At 42.7% G+C, this 19,204-nt stretch overlaps 1 protein-coding gene, 1 long non-coding RNA gene and 1 other non-coding gene across 3 annotated transcripts in view; 2 read left to right on the forward strand and 1 right to left on the reverse strand.

Moving 5' to 3' along the window:
- Positions 1-1,947: 1,947 nt before the first annotated feature.
- IL12B (interleukin 12B) lies at positions 1,948-18,645 on the reverse strand. The gene is made up of 9 exons (XM_054488294.2): positions 18,582-18,645; positions 17,555-17,652; positions 13,801-13,888; positions 10,174-10,449; positions 9,510-9,627; positions 7,434-7,648; positions 5,872-6,029; positions 3,819-3,950; positions 1,948-3,239 (listed from the first exon to the last, which is right to left on the reverse strand). Exons 3-8 carry the CDS (start codon positions 13,886-13,888, stop codon positions 3,819-3,821), a joined length of 987 nt encoding a protein of 328 aa, XP_054344269.1. The 5' UTR covers positions 17,555-17,652; positions 18,582-18,645; the 3' UTR covers positions 1,948-3,239.
- Positions 5,176-5,301, forward strand: LOC129037725 (U4atac minor spliceosomal RNA). The gene has a single exon (XR_008502950.1). It is a non-coding gene; the product is annotated as a U4atac minor spliceosomal RNA (small nuclear RNA).
- The window catches only part of LOC129036748 (uncharacterized), a 31,537-nt gene continuing 30,970 nt past the window's right edge, over positions 18,638-19,204 (forward strand). The window contains exon 1 of the long non-coding RNA XR_008502640.1: positions 18,638-19,160. This is a non-coding gene — a long non-coding RNA (uncharacterized LOC129036748). The remainder of the gene's footprint in view (positions 19,161-19,204) is intronic.

Raw genomic sequence — 19,204 nt, forward strand, 5'->3', positions numbered from 1 at the left:
TCAAGTGATTCTCCTGCCTCAGCCTCCCAAGTAGCTGGGATTATAGGAGTGTACCACCATGCCCAGCTAATTTTTGTACTTTTTTGGTAGAGACGGGGTTTCACCATGTTGACTAGGCTGGTCTTGAACTCCTGACCTCAGGTGATCTGCCCACCTCAGCCTCCCAAAGTGCTGGGATTACAGGCATGAGCCACAGGCGCCTAGCCTGAAGTCTCTAGCTTGAGTTTTTGCATGATGGCTTTCATGCTGGGCACAAGGTGTCCTCTGAAGCTTCTCGAGATTTTTTTCTGCTCAAGAGAGGAGGAAGGAAGGAAAGGGTGATACTAGCCATGGCTCTGTCTTTCATCAGAAAAGCCAAAGCCTCTCAGCAACGCTCCCAGCAGAATTTTCTTATATCTCATTGGCCGGAACTCAGTGTTTTGGCTCTGCTGGGCAACAAAGGTGGCTGAAAAAGTGGTCGCTAAACTTACCAACATTTAGAGCTGAAGAGGGCATCGGGGAGAAAACAGTTGGGAATGAGTATTGATTGGAAAACCAGCAGGCTGTTTCCAACACCCTGCTCAAGGTCACAAGTCTGTTACGTAACCATATTTGGGACTAGAGTCTGCTCCTCTGATTCCCAGTCCTGAGATCTTTGGCTTAGACATTTAATACATTTTGTAGTGGCTAGATTTACAATAAAAAGGACAGTCCTAGAGACTATCTTTACAGAAGAACAACTCTGCATTGCATGCACTGAAATTAATCGAATGCTAAGAAGTCATGTCGCAAAAGCGCTGGGCATGGTGGGAGCCAGCACATCTCAGCACGGCCCCAGGATGGCCAGAAATTTGGGGAAAAGTCCTAGTTCTCAGTGCTTATGAAATGTGATTAGTTATTTATTTTTTAAAAATCTGGTTAGTGTTGTTCATTAAATGTCCGTTAAGTACTTTGGTAACTGCAGATGAAAGACCTGTAGGGGGACAAACACTTGTTAACAACTATATACTGTCAAGTGTGGGCTTATAACACAGGACCATATGCTCCAAAGGTTGGTATAGAATGACAGAAGCCACCCACCATTCCTCCAGGCCAGGAGCAGAGTGGCATAGGGCTCCAGGGGACACTGAAAATCAGGAATGTAAACAAACACCCCTATTATAATTACCCTGCCATTGCAAGGAAGCCTGAATGTGCACACTTGGATTTTTGGCATAGCAGGAAATTGGACTGCATTCCCTCTGATCCCACCATCTGCTCCTTCCATGGGAAGCACCAAGGGGAATTTGCAGGCCCTGCCCATTCTTTAGCCCAAAGTTGGCACCCTCTCTTCTCTGATGAGTTCCTGGATGGTACTGGGTTACACAGATCCTTCTTTTTCATTCAGGATACCATATATCCTGAACATTTTAGCATGTAATGATAGTGAAGTTAACTTCTCATCCTGTCTTATAAGCAGTGTCAGGAGTGGGCACTGTTTGGGAGACAAAATGCAAGGCTTTTTGAAACTTCCCAACCCTGAGGGCTAGCACATGTCCATATATATGGCAAACCCTCAGTAAATACTAGAGCTGGACCTAAGAGCTGAGATGTCCATGGCTGTACCAGGTTAGAGTTTTATTTCATGATTCTGGGGATACCAGTAGAGTCGATTCCAGGATAGAGGGTGGAATAAGTGAGAGCATCCACCCCTAAAAAAGGCACAAAGCAGTTCAGTGCCCTTGCAAAGGACCCTTCCTTGTCAGATTACAGGGACATCCCCTGAGCTCAGGAAGACACTGACTTTGGAAATACTATAAGGGGAAAGAGCAACTCTGCAAAATTTGGAATGGCATCACTTCAAGAAAGGGCAATTCTTAAATGATAGGGGAAAAAATGCACCCCTGGTAGACTTGTAAGCAGAGTACTCAAATCAGCTGAGAATGCCCAAAATATGATTACAAAGAAGAGTTTTTATTAGTTCAGCCTCAGAATGCAAAAATAAATAAATAAATAAACAAATGGAAAACAAATGTAATCACTTTACAGAAAGCACATACATTACTTAAAAGTGGCACCTTCATGGAGCCATATTTTCTGGTCATAATTGTGTATCAGGTTCATTCATGCTAATGAGAAAGGGATTCCAGATTTTCATTGCATCTGTCTGCTTCTCACATGGCTGTTAAGAAGCCACCTGCCATTCTGACAATTTCATGTCCTTAGCCATAACTACTTGTCCTCTCTCTTGAATCTTAGGATCTTTTTGCCTTCCAGACACTTATGGTGTTTCTGTGTCACCCTCCTGTGTATTTTAGAGAGGTGGGGGTGAGAACTGCCATTGAAGCTAAAGCTGAATTTTAATTGCAATCTTTTTTTTTTTTTTTTTTTTGAGACAGGGTCTCATTCTGTCACCTAGGCTGGTACGCAGTGGCACAATCACGGCTCACCGTAGCCTTGACCTCCTGGGCTCAAGAGATCCTCCTGCCTCATCCTCCTGAATAGCTGGGACCACAAGCATAAGCCACCACGCCTGGCTAATTTTAAATTTTTTGTAGAGACGGGGTCTTGTTATGTTTCCCAGGCTGGTCAATCATTTTTTTCTAGCCCTTTAAAAATTCAGGCATCCAAAGATTAAACTTGCTTAGAAGTGCAAGTGGCCCTAAATTGCTTTATCAACACCATCTCCAGGAAGTCTTCCCAGACATGGGAACTAGCATCTTGTTCTCCTGGATCTTCTCAACAGGTTTGCATTGTCAGGTTTCCATTTAAGTATCTCTTGCGTTCCCATCCATCACAAGTATATGATGGCGCTGGTATCAAAACACTGTGTTCTTCCTGATTGTCATAAAACTGATGTACTCGCAGCCTTGCTTGAAAAGTTGTCAGTATAAATAAAATTAAATTCACATTTTGCATAATAGGGACTGATCCTGATGGATCGGGTCATGAGAGTATGAAACATTCAATACATCCTGGCAGACAAACATTAAATAACAGTAATACACTAATAAATACATAAATTAGTTAAATATTTAAATAGAATGAAGGCCCATGGCAACTTGAGAGCTGGAAAATCTATACATAAATTAGCGATTGTTTCAATGAGCATTTAGCATCTAACTATACAAATACAGCAAAGATATCATTGTGATCCTGAAAAAAAACTTTTTAAAGCAAATCAGATAGAAATTATCTTTTTGGGTCTATTCCATTGTGTCTTTAAACATTTTGCTTAATATCTTCCACTTTTCCTCCAAATTTTCATCCTGGATCAGAACCTGGAAGAGAATGCCAAAAGTTGATGTGGGGTGACATTGCAACAGCAAACTCTTATTTCTCACAACATATGATCCTAGGCAACTGGGTTTCAGGGATTTCATGCCAGAAGGCCCAGGCCTTCCTTATGTGGCCTGGAATTTGGCTGGTACCATGCTTGCCAGAGGCTTTCTTGAGAGTTTTCTTAAAATAATAACTGATTGTGTTACTTCCTTGCTGAAAACCCTTCAGTGGGTTTCAGGGCCCAGGGCCCCCAGAACAAGGTTCTGAGTACTGTAAGCTTGCAAGTCCTCCATGCTCTGCCTCCTGGCTACCTCTCTCTCTTCTTTGCCTTTCTCTTTAGGAGGCCAGAACCCAGGTCTGTTTTCTTTCCTGCAATATCCCTGTGGCCAGCACAGTGTCCTACATAACACAGGCACCAAATAAATATCTGTTAGTGAATAAATGTATATTTCTGATTCTGGCAACTGGGTGCTGGCCACTCCATCCCCCTTTCCTCTCCAACACAGCCCCCAATCATATCCCTGCATCCAGGTGCACTGAGAGTGCAGGTCTGGGCTGGGCTTTGAGGGCCTGCTCACCTAACTGCAGGGCACAGATGCCCATTCGCTCCAAGATGAGCTATAGTAGCGGTCCTGGGCCCGCACGCTAAAGTTGGCATTTTTGCGGCAGATGACCGTGGCTGAAGTCTTGTCTGTGAAGACTCTATCTTTCTGCAAAAGAGAAGGAAAGCTGTGAAGGCCCCTTGGCAACATAATCACAGGGTAAGCCAAGCCTATTTCTGCAACGCATACTCTCCTAAAACAAGCCCATCTTGGTCTTAGGGCACTGTGCTTGTAATTCACAGGGGCTTGCATAGAAGTTGCACCACCTACTGGCAGACACTCCACATGTAGGTGCAGCTTTTGTACTTTGTAAGCCCTTGAGGGAGAAATCGTTTGGCCCAGCTTTCATGTTTCTAGCACAGTTGTCTTGCCTCAAGACCCCATGGCCAGTCACCCAGTCCTGAGCTGATGGTGAGAGAGAGACAGATTTGCTCTAGCCATCCCTAAGATATTGAGAAATACCATATCCTGATCATTTCATCAGAAAACTTGCCTTCAAATCCTGGCACTGCTACTTAATAGCTGTGTAATTTCAGGAAAATGTCTTAGGTTCTCTGTGTCTGTTTCCTCACTTATAAATAGGGATAACAATAATGCCTACTTCATAGAATTGTAGTTCAAGGTAAAAATCACGTCAAACTCTTAGCAAGTCTTTAGCACATAGGAAGCACTCAGTATCACCTATTAATCATACAGATCTTAAATAGGGAAAGTACTTGCCAAGATGTAAAATAATATTTAGGTAAATATCTATTCCAGGATAGCCTCCCCACCTAATTTTTTTCCCAGAGAGTAACTAGCTCACTGAATTTCTACCACATGCTAAATGCTATGCTGAATTAGGGCTTTGTCCAGTGATTTTAAAAGTAGGGTGAAAGGAGTCTGGGGCTGTACAAAAGGGCCTCTGGAACCTTGCAACAGGCAAAGTAATTCTGCTGTAAGGCAAGGAAGCTGGGAAGCCAATATCTTAGCCTCTATAAGTGTAGACATTCTGTTTAGTAAAATAATTTTATAATATCTGGAACAGCCAGGAGCTATCCATTTTGGGGGCGATATCTCTTGCCTGTTCTATCATTCATTACATGCACTCAGTTGAAACAACAATTTTAGGCTTCTGGAGCCCAGGTTTCCTCTATCAGGACTAATTCTGAGTGCCAAGATCAATGACCAATATCAGAGGTAGTGGAGTGGTTAGGTGCATGGCCTTTCTGTCTGGCAGATTGAGTTTCTGTCCTGGTTATGTCATTTCCTAGCTGGGTAACCTTGGGAAAGTCACTTAACCTCTCTGAGTCTTCAATCACTTGTGAAATGATGATAATACTACTGGCTACCAACCATCCTTTTCTTGGGGTTGGGCTACTGTCCAATGAGCACGTAGTGAGGGCAGTGCTGCTAACACCTACACAAAATTCCTGCATCAGCTACAGCTTTGCTTTACCTTGCCACAGTTTCTGGAAAAAAGGAAAGCCTGTTTTCCACAAAAAAAGGGGGTTAAAAAAACAAGAATAACATCAGCTACCTTTGTTGCGTTAATTTTGTAGATTAAGTGAAATAAACATGGAAAACCCTTGGCACAGCTCTAGACACATAGAAAAGTGCTAAGAAAAGTAATTATGCATCACATAATAACATTTCAGTCAAAGAAGGATCACATATATGACCAGTGGTCCTATATTGTTATAATATTGTATTTTTGCTGTATCTTTTCTGTTTAGATATACAAACCATTGTGTTGTAATTGCCTACAGTATTCAGTACAGGAACATGCTGTACAGGTTTGCAGCCTAGGAGCAATAGGCTATACCATAAAGCCTAGATGTGTAGTAGGCTATACCATCTAGGTTTGTGTGAGTACACCATATATGTTTGCACAATGATATAACTGCCTAAAGATGAATTTCTCAGAATGTATCCCTGTTGTTAAGTGATACATGGATGTAGTTGTTATTATCATCATTCATCTTCTCACTTTATGGTGGCCCTCCATAAAACTGACCAAGGAATATACTGCACCTGAATCACTTCTTACCTTTTCTCTCTTGCTCTTGCCCTGGACCTGAACGCAGAATGTCAGGGAGAAGTAGGAATGTGGAGTACTCCAGGTGTCAGGGTACTCCCAGCTGACCTCCACCTGCCGAGAATTCTTTAATGGCTTCAGCTGCAAATTCTTGGGTGGGTCAGGTTTGACTGTGGAAGAGGATAAACATGCTTTATTCTCCTAATAAGGCTTTGGAGTTCAGTGGTTTTGGCTTATGATCTCACTTGCACCTTTGATCAGCTGTGAGTCCACTGGATAGTTACTTAACTTCTGTGAGCACTTGGCTGGCAAATGTGAGGCACCTCTGCCACAGGTGCTCACGCTGGTGCCTTGGGAAGGCAGTCGTTATCAATGGCCACATCTCAGATCCACATTTATTGCAGGATCTGAGAGAAGCTCAGAATCCTCATCACTGAACAATCAGATGGGACTGCACAGTGAGAAGACCTCTACTTTGATGGTTATGGGCCATGCATTGAAGGACCACCCTGTCTGTGCTAATCCCTCACTTTGCACTGAACATGGAACTGAGCTGAGCCTCTCCCTGGGGATGAGATGATAGATTTTCTATTTACTGCCCTTTCTTTTGTCTTTTCATAGCTTTTGGTGCGGACATGTCTTGGAGCAGTTATAGTCCATTGTCTCTATGCTCAATTTGCTTGTTTATTCCATAAATACTGAGCACCCATTATGTTCCAGCCACTGGACTATGCATGAAGGATACAGCAGTGAGTTTCACAAAGACTCCTTCCTCAATTAGGTCTTCTAGATAAGAGGAGGGGGAGATATGCTAGGGTGTGTGGTTGGGCTCTGTAGGCCTGGCACTGCTCCACAGAAAGATCACGGCTCCTAGCAGGTGCTTCATAAATATGCTTCCCTCTGCCCCTAACACAACTGACGTCTTTCCTTTTGGTGTCAGCTAAACGTCACCTCCTCAGAGAGGCCTTCCTTGGCCACCCTATGTGAACGAGACCCCACCCACCAAGTACAAACCCTCCATAAGTTTTGAAGCAAGTTCTCTGGTTCTATTACACTTTATCATGTTGCCTGGTCAATGAATAAATAGTAAAGGAAATGACTTACGGTGAAATCCCTATCTGCCAATTAAAAAAAATAGATGTCCATTTTGGAAGAGTTTATATTCTAAGAAAGAAGTCCCTTTTCAAATGCTAAGGAAAGATTGGTTGGGAATAATTGCCATTAGGAGGGAAGCCCTGGTTCTAAGTATGAATATTATGCTTGATTAGGCTCTGGGATTCATCATGGAAACTATCTGGCAGCTGAATCAAAGTGCAGCAAAGAGCAGCTCTAGTGGAGTGGATCTGGATTTGAACTGCTATCTGTAAGATCTGAGATCTGAGAGCTGTAAGATCTAAGACTCAATTTCCTCTTCCTTAAGACGCAGATAACAGTATCTACATCGTATTTTGTTTTTGGATGCAGAATAAAAGAGATAATGCTTGTCAACCACCTACCCCAGTGCATGGGGCATTGTGAACATGTGACAAATAGTATCTTTCCTTATGGAGCACATATAATCATCCAAAACTCACTGATGTCCCTGATGAAGAAGCTGCTGGTGTAGTTTTCATACTTGAGCTTGTGAACAGCATCCACCATGACCTCAATGGGCAGCCTCTCCTCAGCAGCTGGGCAGGCACTGTCCTCCTGGCACTCTACTGAGTACTCATACTCCTTGTTGTCCCCTCTGACCCTCTCTGCAGAGAGTGTAGCAGCTCCGCACGTCACCCCTTGGGGGTCAGAAGAGCTGAAGTCAAAGACAGAAATTAGCCTGTGTTACACATTGGGAAGAGAGTTCCTAGTGATTGTAGCCAGTAAGGCAGGTAAGGCCTCAACTGTTGTCTGAGGACACAGTTTCTCCAACTGGGCTGATTTCTACCCAGAGGGTAAGAAACTGCCCTCCCCAGGAGAAAAAGCTTAAATTCAAGAGCACTTACATGTCTCTGGACTAAATGAATATGCGAGTTTTTGTTTGTTTGTTTTAGATCTAGAATCTCTGATTATTAAACCCCCTTGTTAAAAACTTAAATTCATTTTTTCCCATTTTAATTATAAAATCAATACACAAATCAGTACACACTAATTATAAAAGTAAAGATGATAAAGATCCATATAAAGGAAAGAAGTATATGTCTCCTTCATCCTTAACTGCTCTCCGCAGGTATAAGTACTAATAATAGCTTGTTGTATCCTTCCAGACCTTCCTTTTTCTTTTTCTTTCTCTCTCTTTTTTTTAAGAGAGAGGGTTTTGCTCTGTCACCCAGGCTGGAGTGCAGTGGTGGAATCAGACCCCACTGTAGCCTCCAACTCCTAGGTTCAAGTGATCTCCTCCCTCTGCCTCCCGAGTAGCTGGGACTACAGGTGTGTGCCACCACACCCACCTAATTTTTTTATTTTTAATATTTTCTGAGATGGGGTCTCACTGTGTTGCCTAGGCTGGTCTTGAACTCCTGGCCTCAAGCAATCATTCTGTCTCAGCCTCCCAAAGAGTTAGGATTTCAGGTGTGAGCCACTGTGCCTGGTCAGAACTTTTTCAATGAATATTCAAGATAATTGTATATCCGCATTATATATATATATATTATATATATATATATGTACACACACACACGCATTATATATATAAAATCCATGTTATATACATCTCCACATTATATATATCCACTATATATATTTTACTTATACATATAGATTTTGTTTTTGTGAAGTAGGATCAAATTGTATACATATGATTATGTAACCATCCTTTTCCCCTCTGAACACATTATGGGGAGCTCTCCATGACAAAACACATGGGTTGGGTTATCCATTTCAATGACTGCACATTAAGCAAGAGTATAGTGCACCATGTTTTATTTAACCATTCCTCTGCTGATTATGTCTTTATGCACTTGGAGAAACATTTCTTTAGTAAGCATTTTCCTTTTAAAGATGAAAAAGTGAGACCCCAATGCTTAAGTTACTCAGTGAAATAATGGTAAAGTCAGGATGATCACCTGGGGTTTGCTTAGGTGATGATTAAAGTAAGCCACATGGGGGTTAACACATAGGTCTTGTATTTATGGAAGTTGCTTTCTTACGGAAAGTCCAAGTGCATTGGACCAACAGCGAACTTCAGATTAGTGGTGTCAGCAGAAGTAAAAGGAGTTGAGGTGGCCCTGGGAAAATTTTGGGAGGCCTCATCAAGTTTTTGAGTCTGCTTCAGGGCCCCTAAGATCTACGCCCTTGAGCTCTTGTTTTTATTTTTGACTCAAGGTGCAATTTCAGCAAGTCATTTGTAGCTTTGAATTCTCCTTTTATCCCTTTCTTTGGTGCTATGAGCCTTCAGGAAGTATGGCCAGGCAATTTGGATGAGTGAGTTCAAACACAGCAGAGACTATTCTCAGTTCCCAATAATATCCTGCCCCAACACATATATTTATTCAAGCAATCGGCTAAAATCTCCATGTTCTTTCTTCAATGTAGACAAGAAAGGGCAGTTGAAAAAATATGGGTTTGACTTTGCTTTTCCCCTTATCATTAACTGATAGGTCACTGAGAGGTTGCCCTTAATTTCTTAATGAAATAGTTCTAGCAAAATGCTGAGAAACCAGAGCAGTTTCACTCACCCTCTGCTGCTTTTGACACTGAATGTCAAATCAGTACTGATTGTTGTCAGCCACCAGCAGGTGAAACGTCCAGAATAATTCTTGGCCTCGCATCTTAGAAAGGTCTTATTTTTGGGTTCTGGATTTGAAAAAAACAAAAATTCAATATTTAGGAGTTTTTTGCAGGAAGGTTTTGATTGTGATGAATCACAGGTCACCAGATGGTACAGGGTGAAGTTCTTCCATGCGTTCCCTCTTGGGTAGCTCCATAAGGATTGGGAGCGTCCCAGTGGGGTGCTGATTCTGCAGAGTACACTACACACCTAACATGCCTGGCAGAGGCATTCATTTTCTGAAGGCTATCACCCCAGTGCAGAGTGATACACTATTGGTTAATTTCCATTAGTCATTAAATAATATCACCACTATTTAAAGAAAACATCAGGCTAAGCATTCAGACTGACCATGAAACTCCCTTAATATGAGATTTTGTTGGTTGATAACCCAAAGGGTCCAGGAAAGCAAAGGAAAATGGAGGTTAACATCAATTAACATCAATAAGATACTTGATGTTAATTCATTAACTACACTTACCATGACTTGGCTTTTCAATTTGTTGTTGTTGTTGTTTTTAACCCTTATGAGCGAAAGAGAAAATTGATACTATCCAAGGGCATAGAATTACCTTTCTGGTCCTTTAAAATATCAGTGGACCAAATTCCATCTTCCTTTTTGTGAAGCAGCAGGAGCGAATGGCTTAGAGCCTCGCCTCCTTTGTGACAGGTGTACTGGCCAGCATCTCCAAACTCTTTGACTTGGATGGTCAGGGTTTTGCCAGAGCCTAAGACCTCACTGCTCCGGTCCAAGGTCCAGGTGATACCATCTTCTTCAGGGGTGTCACAGGTGAGGACCACCATTTCTCCAGGGGCATCCGGATACCAATCCAATTCTACGACATAAACTGGAATGCACAGGAAGTGGAGAACTAGGCTGTAAGCTCCAGGAACTCTGGGACTGTGTTTTATTAACCCTTTGGGCATCCCCATTGCCTAAACACAACCTTGTTTACAACAAGTATTTGGCAAATGCTTGCTGAGATGATCTCAAGGCATTAGACCCTTCTTGGGCTCAAGGTCATGGAAAAGAGAAACAGAAAGTTTTATAGCTGCCATCGACTCATTGACTGGAAGGCTGCCTTTAATAGTAACCTTTGATTATTTAGCAGATTGGAAACACCTTAATATACCAAAAACTGCAAACAGCACAAGACTCTTTGCCAAAGGTCTGGGGGAGAGAAACTTCCAGCACAATTTCAGTTTCATAGAGAATACGGCAGGGTACAATATTTAGCAGAATAACATAGTGGTTAAAAGCTCAGGGTGTCGAGAACAACTAACCAAGACTGTAATCCTGTCTCCACTAACCAGCTGGGGGATTTGGAACAAGGTATTTATCATGAGCCTCAGTTTCCTCATCTGTAAAATGATAATAATAACAGTATCTGCCATACATTTGACTGAGGATTAGATGAGAAAAAAAAGCATGTAAAGTACTTAGCACAGTGTCTGCCACACAGTAAATTCTGTGTTAGTTATTGTTACTTATAGACTGAGGAGTCAGCCAACTGTACAGAGAAACTCTCTTAACAATTTTCCATGGATATTTAAGGATTTAGTTCCCTCTGTTTTAAATCACCAATGGACATTTTCATTCTCTCTGTATTATTATTATTATTATTATTATTATTATTTTTATTTTCAGCTATCTTACACTCTTATGAAGCAGTCCAGTAGATCTTAGTCTTCCCATTTAATGAAGAAGGGTACTGAGGCCAAGGATCTAAGCATGGTCACATCAAGTCAGAAGTACAAGGGCTACAGCTCAGACCTTCTGTCTCTTGGGCTTTGCAAGGGATGCCTAATGCTATTGTCTAAACCGGCCTTTGAGGAATGGCTTAGTATAGTATTTCAGAGTGTGTCATAGCAAAGCTTCATTCATTTTTTTTATCCATGCATAAATTATTAATTGAATAGAATTGTTTAATGTAGTAGTTCCCAAAGCATGATCGATGAAACACCATCAGCAGCATCACCTGGGAATACATCAGAAATGCAAATTCTCAGCTGCTGAATCAGAAACCTTGGGATGGATTTAGTCATATGGTTTTTAAGCTCTCCACTTGGTGTTGACGCCTGCTCAAGTTTATGAGTCACAGTGGTTGAGAGCCTGGATTTTGGAGTGGCAGAGGCCTGGATTTAGAAGCAGCTCTAGCCCTTGCTCCAGTCTTGTGGCCTTCGGCAAGACATTAAACTACTTTAAGCCTCAGTATCATCATCTTTAAAATGAGAAAAATATTAGCCCTTGCTTTAGAAGGTGGATATGTGGATTATATAAGCTCATTCACATAAGAGCTTAACACAGTGCCCTTACATGCTTTATAAATGGTGGTTCTTGTTATTGGCCTCCGGATGTAAAGCATTGTAGAATATAAAGTTTTCACTTTACATCAATCGGATTATAAGGACTGAATGGATAACAAAAATAAGAGGTCAAAAGCATTTGGGGTCCAACTCTGGGGAAATGATTAGCTGTGCTGTTGTAAAACCATGTGGCACTTTTGGCTTTTTCTTGTTTTTTTTTGTCCCCCTGACACCTGAACAGCATGGTTACTTTCCTGTCCCAACTGAGGCTCGGAAGCCCTAGAAGACATTTGCTCAACAGCAGGGGAAACAGCTGCAGGAGAAAAGCTGAAGAGGAGCATCAAGAACCTGGCACTTAGCTTCACTGCATCGTCTGCCCTCCTAAGTCACACCTCAGAGAGTTTCTCACATTGATTTTCTGGAATTTCTGTGGTTTACCAAATCAGAAGTCACTAAGGGGTCAAATTTGCCAGGGCCAAGGTTCCTGAGCTCGCTAACAATCCTAGGGTTGGAAGGGATCTGCCATATACCCCTGGCTCAGGCCTTTGCCTTTACTTAAGAGAGTGTCTAAATCTCTCAGACTCTCATGGAGAAGGGGTGGCTGGATTCTGTCTTCCTAAAATTCTTGAGAAGACAGGAGTGGTCCCAAATTTCTTTCAGGTACCCATTTCAAGATGGTACTCTCCAGAATATCAAAAGATTATTTCTGATCATCAGCTGAAATATTTTCATCCTTAATTTATGTCCATTTCCTCTTATTCAGCTCTCCAAAGACCTGGGAAAAAATTACTTCATGTCCTTGTAAAAATGTTTTCACAAATTTAAGTGCACCAGGTTTGAAGCAAGACAGAATTGGGATCAAGTCCCTGTTCCACCCTTACCAGGTATGTGACATTGGGCAAGTTACTTAATCTCTCTGGCCTCAGTTTCCAACATCTGTAAAATGGGATACAGACAGTCTCTACTTCATATGGCTCTTGTGAGAATTAAGTGAGACACTGCACTCAATAAACATTAACTATTATTATTATACAATTAAAGATCGTAATTGCCAACATTATGATGTTAGCTTCAGTGATAAAAATCTGAGGGTCTTTCAGGTACAGCCAACGGTCAGAATGCACATTTACTGAGAGTGAGATGCTAGAAGGATGGGCAGAACTCCTTATTTTACCATTAACTATTCTATTAGTCTACTAATAATTTTTACTGATCATTGAGATAATAAAAAGTATCTCTTGAATCATGAGAGATATTTTAAACAACCAAAATAGTAACACTAGCTGACATTTACTTTCACTTTACTATCTGTCGAGTTGTATTCTGCATTCATTAACCCATTAAATAACCCATGTGGTAGGCATCCACTTTGTAACATCCAGTTTACAGTTGAGGAAATTCAGGATCAGAGGTGACCTAGCTCAAAGTCACATAACCAGTCATTGACAGACCTAGGACTTGAACCCAAGTCAATGTGAGTCTGAATCCTATGCTTCCTCCAAAGTGCTTGGTCAGAGGTAAGTCATCACAGTGCCAACTGAGGGGCCAGTATCATGTGGTGGAATGAGAAATGAACACAGTTGTTATACTTTGCAAATCCTCTACTTTGGAATTTTAATTGTGTGAAACAGCTGGTTTTTAGTAATACTGGAAAATATCATATGTCTTTTTACACCGTAGTGTACCAATGTCATCCAATGTGAAAACCAAACAATATAGATACCATCAAGGTGGAAAAGAGAGATATGGCATTGCATTTTCCCAGAGTGATGGCTTTCTCTAGAGGACCCAGTGCATGGTTGCCCATTTAAGTTTGATTTCCCACCAGTGGCTGCCCAAGAGTCCTGGCTTAGAAGTGGGGCCTCCACAGAGAATAATGAGAGGCTGGTTACCATCTTTCTTCAGTTCCCATATGGCCACGAGGGGAGATGCCAGAAAAACCAGGGAAAACCAAGAGATGACCAACTGCTGGTGACACATCTATAAGAAGGGAGAGAAGCAGGGGGAAGAGAAGGAGGAAAAGAGAAGGAAGAGGAAGGAAAAAGAGAAGAAAGAATGTCAATAATTCTTGTCACCTTTGTGAACCATATACACATTCTAGCTACTTTTTTTTTTTAAATAAAATCTTGACTCTCCCCTTTCTTCTCCATACTGTCAAGCAAATACTAAGTAAATTACAGGAGTTCTATGGCAGTCTGTGGGGAAGAACATCTCCAAATAGAGAACCATAGGTTATTTGGGGCTGTGGAGCTGAAAGAGACCTAAGGCAAGCCATCTGATATATTCCTCTTATTTTTAAGATGAGAAACTTAAAGCTTAGAGAAGGAATGTGACTTTCTGGATCAACATCTAGCAGTTGTTTATTTAGTGCTTACTACATAAAGAGCACTGGGCTAGAAGCAGTTGAGAGAGAAAAAAAGGGCTTACCTGGATCCCGCTTCCTAGGAGCAAATACTTTTACTCAATAAATATTTATTAAGTCAGTGTGTTAAATGCCTCCCTGCCAGCTGGGGAAATGAGCCACACATCTGTATCACTGCAGCACAAAGCAGTGTGTGCTGGAGCACCCAGAACTGAAGGACTTGGGTTAGGGACAGGAAAGGTAATACAGAGGCGAACTTTCAAGTTTTGGCAACGACCTGGTCACCAGCCCTTGCTGTAGGGGTTTAGCTTCTCTTGTTTTCCAAGTTCAAAGATTACTCTCTCCCACATAGAGAACCTAGTGGTTCTAAAATTTGAGTGACTGTCAGGATAATCTGGAAGCACTGCTACAACAGACGGCTGAGTCCCACCCCCAGAGTGTCTGATTCAGCAGGCATGAGGGCCTGAGAATATGCATTTCTAGAAAGTTTCCAGGGGAAGCAGATGCTGCTGGTGCTGAGACCACACCTTGAGAACCACTGGTTTAACCCATGTTCAGGGTCCAGAACCCCTGAAAATCAAAGTGTTCATTGGGAAAAGACCACAACATATTAATATATCCACCATAAAATAATGAAATGCATAATTTTATGTTAAATCAGCCACCATCTGATATAGAAACCAGTCTAGTTTAGTATCCAGGGTTTATGAAAATCTTCAGATTGCAAAAATTACATGCCACTTACGAATGAGGTAGAGATGATTATTGAAACATTCTGAAACAACTCCATTCACCTTGCAGAGCACCATGGTCTGGAGGAAAGTGGTTCTGAAACCACTGTTTTAAATTATGTGACGGGCAATGCTCAACTGTTTCAGTCAAATACCTTAAAAATGAGCATTCCTGGGTTGGGTGACTGAATATTGACAAATCACAGCTTTGTCAGAACTGCTGCTAACTCTAGGGGGACCTTGCTATGTACTTTATTCCCTTATAAAGTTTGTGAGTGGCAGAGACAGGACTAGAAGTCAAGCCTTCTTGGACACTGCTCAGTGCTGTCACCACACCATAGAGTTTTAGAGGCATGGCTATCACTTCAGTCTAGGTTATGACTGTAGCAAAGTACTAGCTGGCACAGGGCACCGGTTAGTACATTCACAGGCTTGAAGTTAAACAGACACAGGCTTGAATTTTGGTCCCACCGCTCATTTGCTGTTGAGCAGTGGGAGCAGCTTGTTGGCCAAGTTACTCTCTGAGCCTCAATCTCTTTGTCTATAAAATGGACATAATACTTATCTCAAAGGCTTGTTGGGAAAGGCAATGAGATAGCATATTATAGAAGGCAACCAATAACATATTAACTTGAACCTAGAGGAAGAGGTAAGGGAACAATTTTATATATCATGGTTAGTCAAGAAAGTCATTCTAGGCAGTAGGGAAATGCACACAGAGGTACTGCAATTACATGGGCCTGTAAAACCCAGAGGCTGGCACACTGGAAGGCAAACAGTGGAGATTCCTGGCATCTCCTGGTGATTTCTTTATACCCACTTAAGCTGAGGTTTTCCCACTAGCTGTGTGCCCAGCACTTCCTCTGCATGCCTCAGATGCATTTGACAATCTCAGGTGAACTGCACTTCTGGGTCAAGGGAACCCTGGTCATGGTTCTAAGAAACAACTCCCATTTTAGTATCACCTACATTTGAAACCACAGAGCACTGTCCAGGAGAGGTGATGGTAGTGGGTCACCTCCTTTGGCTCTCTGGCGGATCGGCTGATACTAGGGAGCTCTATCCCTCAGCCCACATTTCCTCAGCATGGTAAGTTTGAGAGTCTTGAGGATTAAAACAAATTTTTGTGTGTACAATTTCATAAGTTTTCTAAACTCTTGAAACCCTTGCATGAAGGACAAAGGGACCCCATGTTACACACTCCTACTTCCTGGGGTATGCTAAGGGCTTCCCAGCACTGGTGCCAACATCAGCATGCCAATGATGCTTGGGTAGGCATCTCTTTTTTAAGTTTTGTTTGTTACCTTTAATTAGAAAAGGGAGTTATTATTAAAGAATAAAAAGATAATAGTCACAGATGGCATGGGTGGCACATGCAAAGATCCCTAGTTTGAGGGCCAGGCAGACTTCTAGAACTGTGTGACTCTGGGTGAGTCACTTGGCCTCTTTAAACCCCACACTCCTGATCTATAAAATGGGCATGCTACTGTGGTAAGGAGTTAGTGACATAATTCACGTAAAGTGTCATGGTGCCTAGATGAAGTCAGGACCCATTATTTGCTCCCCTCCTTCCATAGCATTTACTACAATGGCAACAATACAGTGTCTTCTTTACTGTTTGTCTTCTCTGCCACACTGAGTGAACTCTCTTATGCCATGGATCATGTCTATCTTGTTTTGCACTTTACCCCCAGAGTCCAGCATAGAGGGATTCCATGACTTATCAGTAGAATGAAGGAATGTACGGAAATCATACAATTTCAGATTCCAGTAAACTAAACTCTAAGAGGTTACCCACATTCCATCTAGTATCTTGAAATTCCTTGTTTGAAAAAGTGGGTCATCACCTGGGGTTTAGTAATCCCTTTGTTAAAATGACATTGTTGTTGCACACAATTTTACCTGGGCAAGTATCAGATACCAGTACAGTAAAGGTTAACCTTTTTTTCCCCCTTCTCACAGATTTAAACTCTTCAGGAAGCAATAATAGCTTTTTATTTTTTAAGTGGGGCCAAAGTTAGTTAATCCACAAGAATGGGGAACCCAGCTATCATTTTGGTTGATATCACAACTGATGACCAAGACCATCACAAATATGGGAGCAAGTCTGATTTGTAACATTATTATAATTATGAATTCAATTAAGGAATGCATGAACGGCTTTTTAAAAATTTCAATAGTAAGGCAGGCACCACTCACTTTAGCTCTATACAATCCTTTAACTGATGGGCATTAACATTTAGGAATATACTTTTATACATCAATACACACCACTTCAAAATAAGATAAAACAAACATTTCCATAAACTATGCATACACACAGATCTTGCTATACAGTTATTATTAGTTGACTTTTAAAATGGACACTGTACATCAGTCCCTAAAGTACTAAGTTTTCTCTAATGTTCCAGCAGGTGACTCACCAGGGGTGCTTCCAGGAATCCACCAACTCCCTGCTGCCAGGTGCTGGGGTAGCACACTAACGGTTTCTACACCTGGACAGCTGCAGGCCCACAGGGAGGGGACGGAGGCAGGGGCTTGGGAAGTGCTTACCTTGCTCTGGGCAGGATGTAGAGTCCAATGGCCCTGAAACAGATGTTGTTTCTTCTGCTGCTGTTGCTGCTACTGGAGCTTATATACTCTACTTCTTTCTGATGGAAACTTAAACTAGAAACTGACTTGTTGCAACATTGAAAACAACTCTCAAAACCTTCTGGGGGAATTTCAAGTTCCTTTTTTGTTTGTCTCTTTCTGTGTGTGTATCAATAACGAGGAGGGAACATAGACATCAAAATCCCAGGTAATGAACTAAGAGGAAATGACTTTTGGGTGGGGAAAAAGGAAGGAGATGGAGATGCTAATTTCTTTGGGTTTACATCATGGCCAAGGTGCTTAGAGACAGCACTAGGCAGATTCCCTGGGTTCCACAGATGGAGGAAGAAGGAAGGCCAAGGGGCGGTCAGACGGGAGGCTGAGTTCATGTCAGAATGGAACAACTGTATGCCCGAGGGATTAAAAGCAAAATCCTGGTTCTTCCCAAGTCAGAGAGGATGAGATGAAGGGCAAAGGGTTTAGTACATCTGGGGCACCTTCCTCCACATTAGTCCTTTAATTTCAGAAACATACTATTTACCACCCATCTTGGCTCCATGCACCTCTCCTCACATTCCCCGAGTGGGAACACACGCGTGCACACACACACCCATGCACATTTCATACAGACACAGCCCTGGGGAGATGATAAAACTGCGTGTACCACTAATAAGACTCAAATATGTGCACATCCTGTGCTCATAGGTACTCGCTCATAGTGGCGGATGGGAGCAGAAAGTGAAATACCCTCAGGGAGGCATACAGACAACCACACTCAAGGCACCCCCACTTAGGCACCCAGACTACATCTTCTTTTCATTTGCACACAAATCTATGGCCCTAGGGGCTCCGTGCAGATGCACAGGAATAGCGGAATAAAGATATCTCTCGTGGTGGAATTTCAAGTTGCTAAGAGGTATGCAAAGGTGTACACCGGTGTGGACCCCCCCACCCCCAGCCCAGTCTGCACGTGAACAGGAACACGTACCTGCACGTACACCAGGTACACGCAGACAGATGCGGGCCATCCCCAGAGCCGCCGACAGAGGTCGCTGCGAGACGGTACCCGCGCCCCACAGTCCACCCGCGCCTCGGAGTCCCCCCGCGCCCCGGAGTCCACCCGCGCCCCGGAGTCCACCCGCGCGGGTCCACTTCTCCATCCCTGCTCTCGACCTCGGCCCCTGAGGCGGGGGAAGTTCCTGGGGCGGTGGCTGGGACCAGGCCGGGTTTTAGGAGGGCGGAGATTTCCGGGCTAACTTTCCTCGCCGTCTCAGCGCGGGAAGGGGGAAATGGGAAACCCGGGCGAGAGCAGCGGAGCTTCCCAGCCGCACACTTCCTCCCTCCAGCCGTTTGTCTCCGCAGGGGAGGGCCCTGGCAGCCAAGCCGGCAGCCCCACAGGTTATCCGACCTTGTGCTCTGGCGGGGGGTGGAGACCTTACATCCAGCTCAGAGCGCCTCCTCCCATCCCCTGTGTCCTCTAGGCCTCCCCAGACTTTGCCTTTTAGCCTTCCAGTGAAACAAGTTCTGTATCCAAGATATACAATTAAGTGGACAAAGCAGATTGCAGGTATGTTTTTTGTATGATACCATTTATGGGGTGTGTGTGTATGT

This window comes from Pongo pygmaeus, chromosome 4, assembly GCF_028885625.2.
Source record: "Pongo pygmaeus isolate AG05252 chromosome 4, NHGRI_mPonPyg2-v2.0_pri, whole genome shotgun sequence".
Taxonomy (NCBI): Eukaryota; Metazoa; Chordata; class Mammalia; order Primates; family Hominidae; genus Pongo; species Pongo pygmaeus.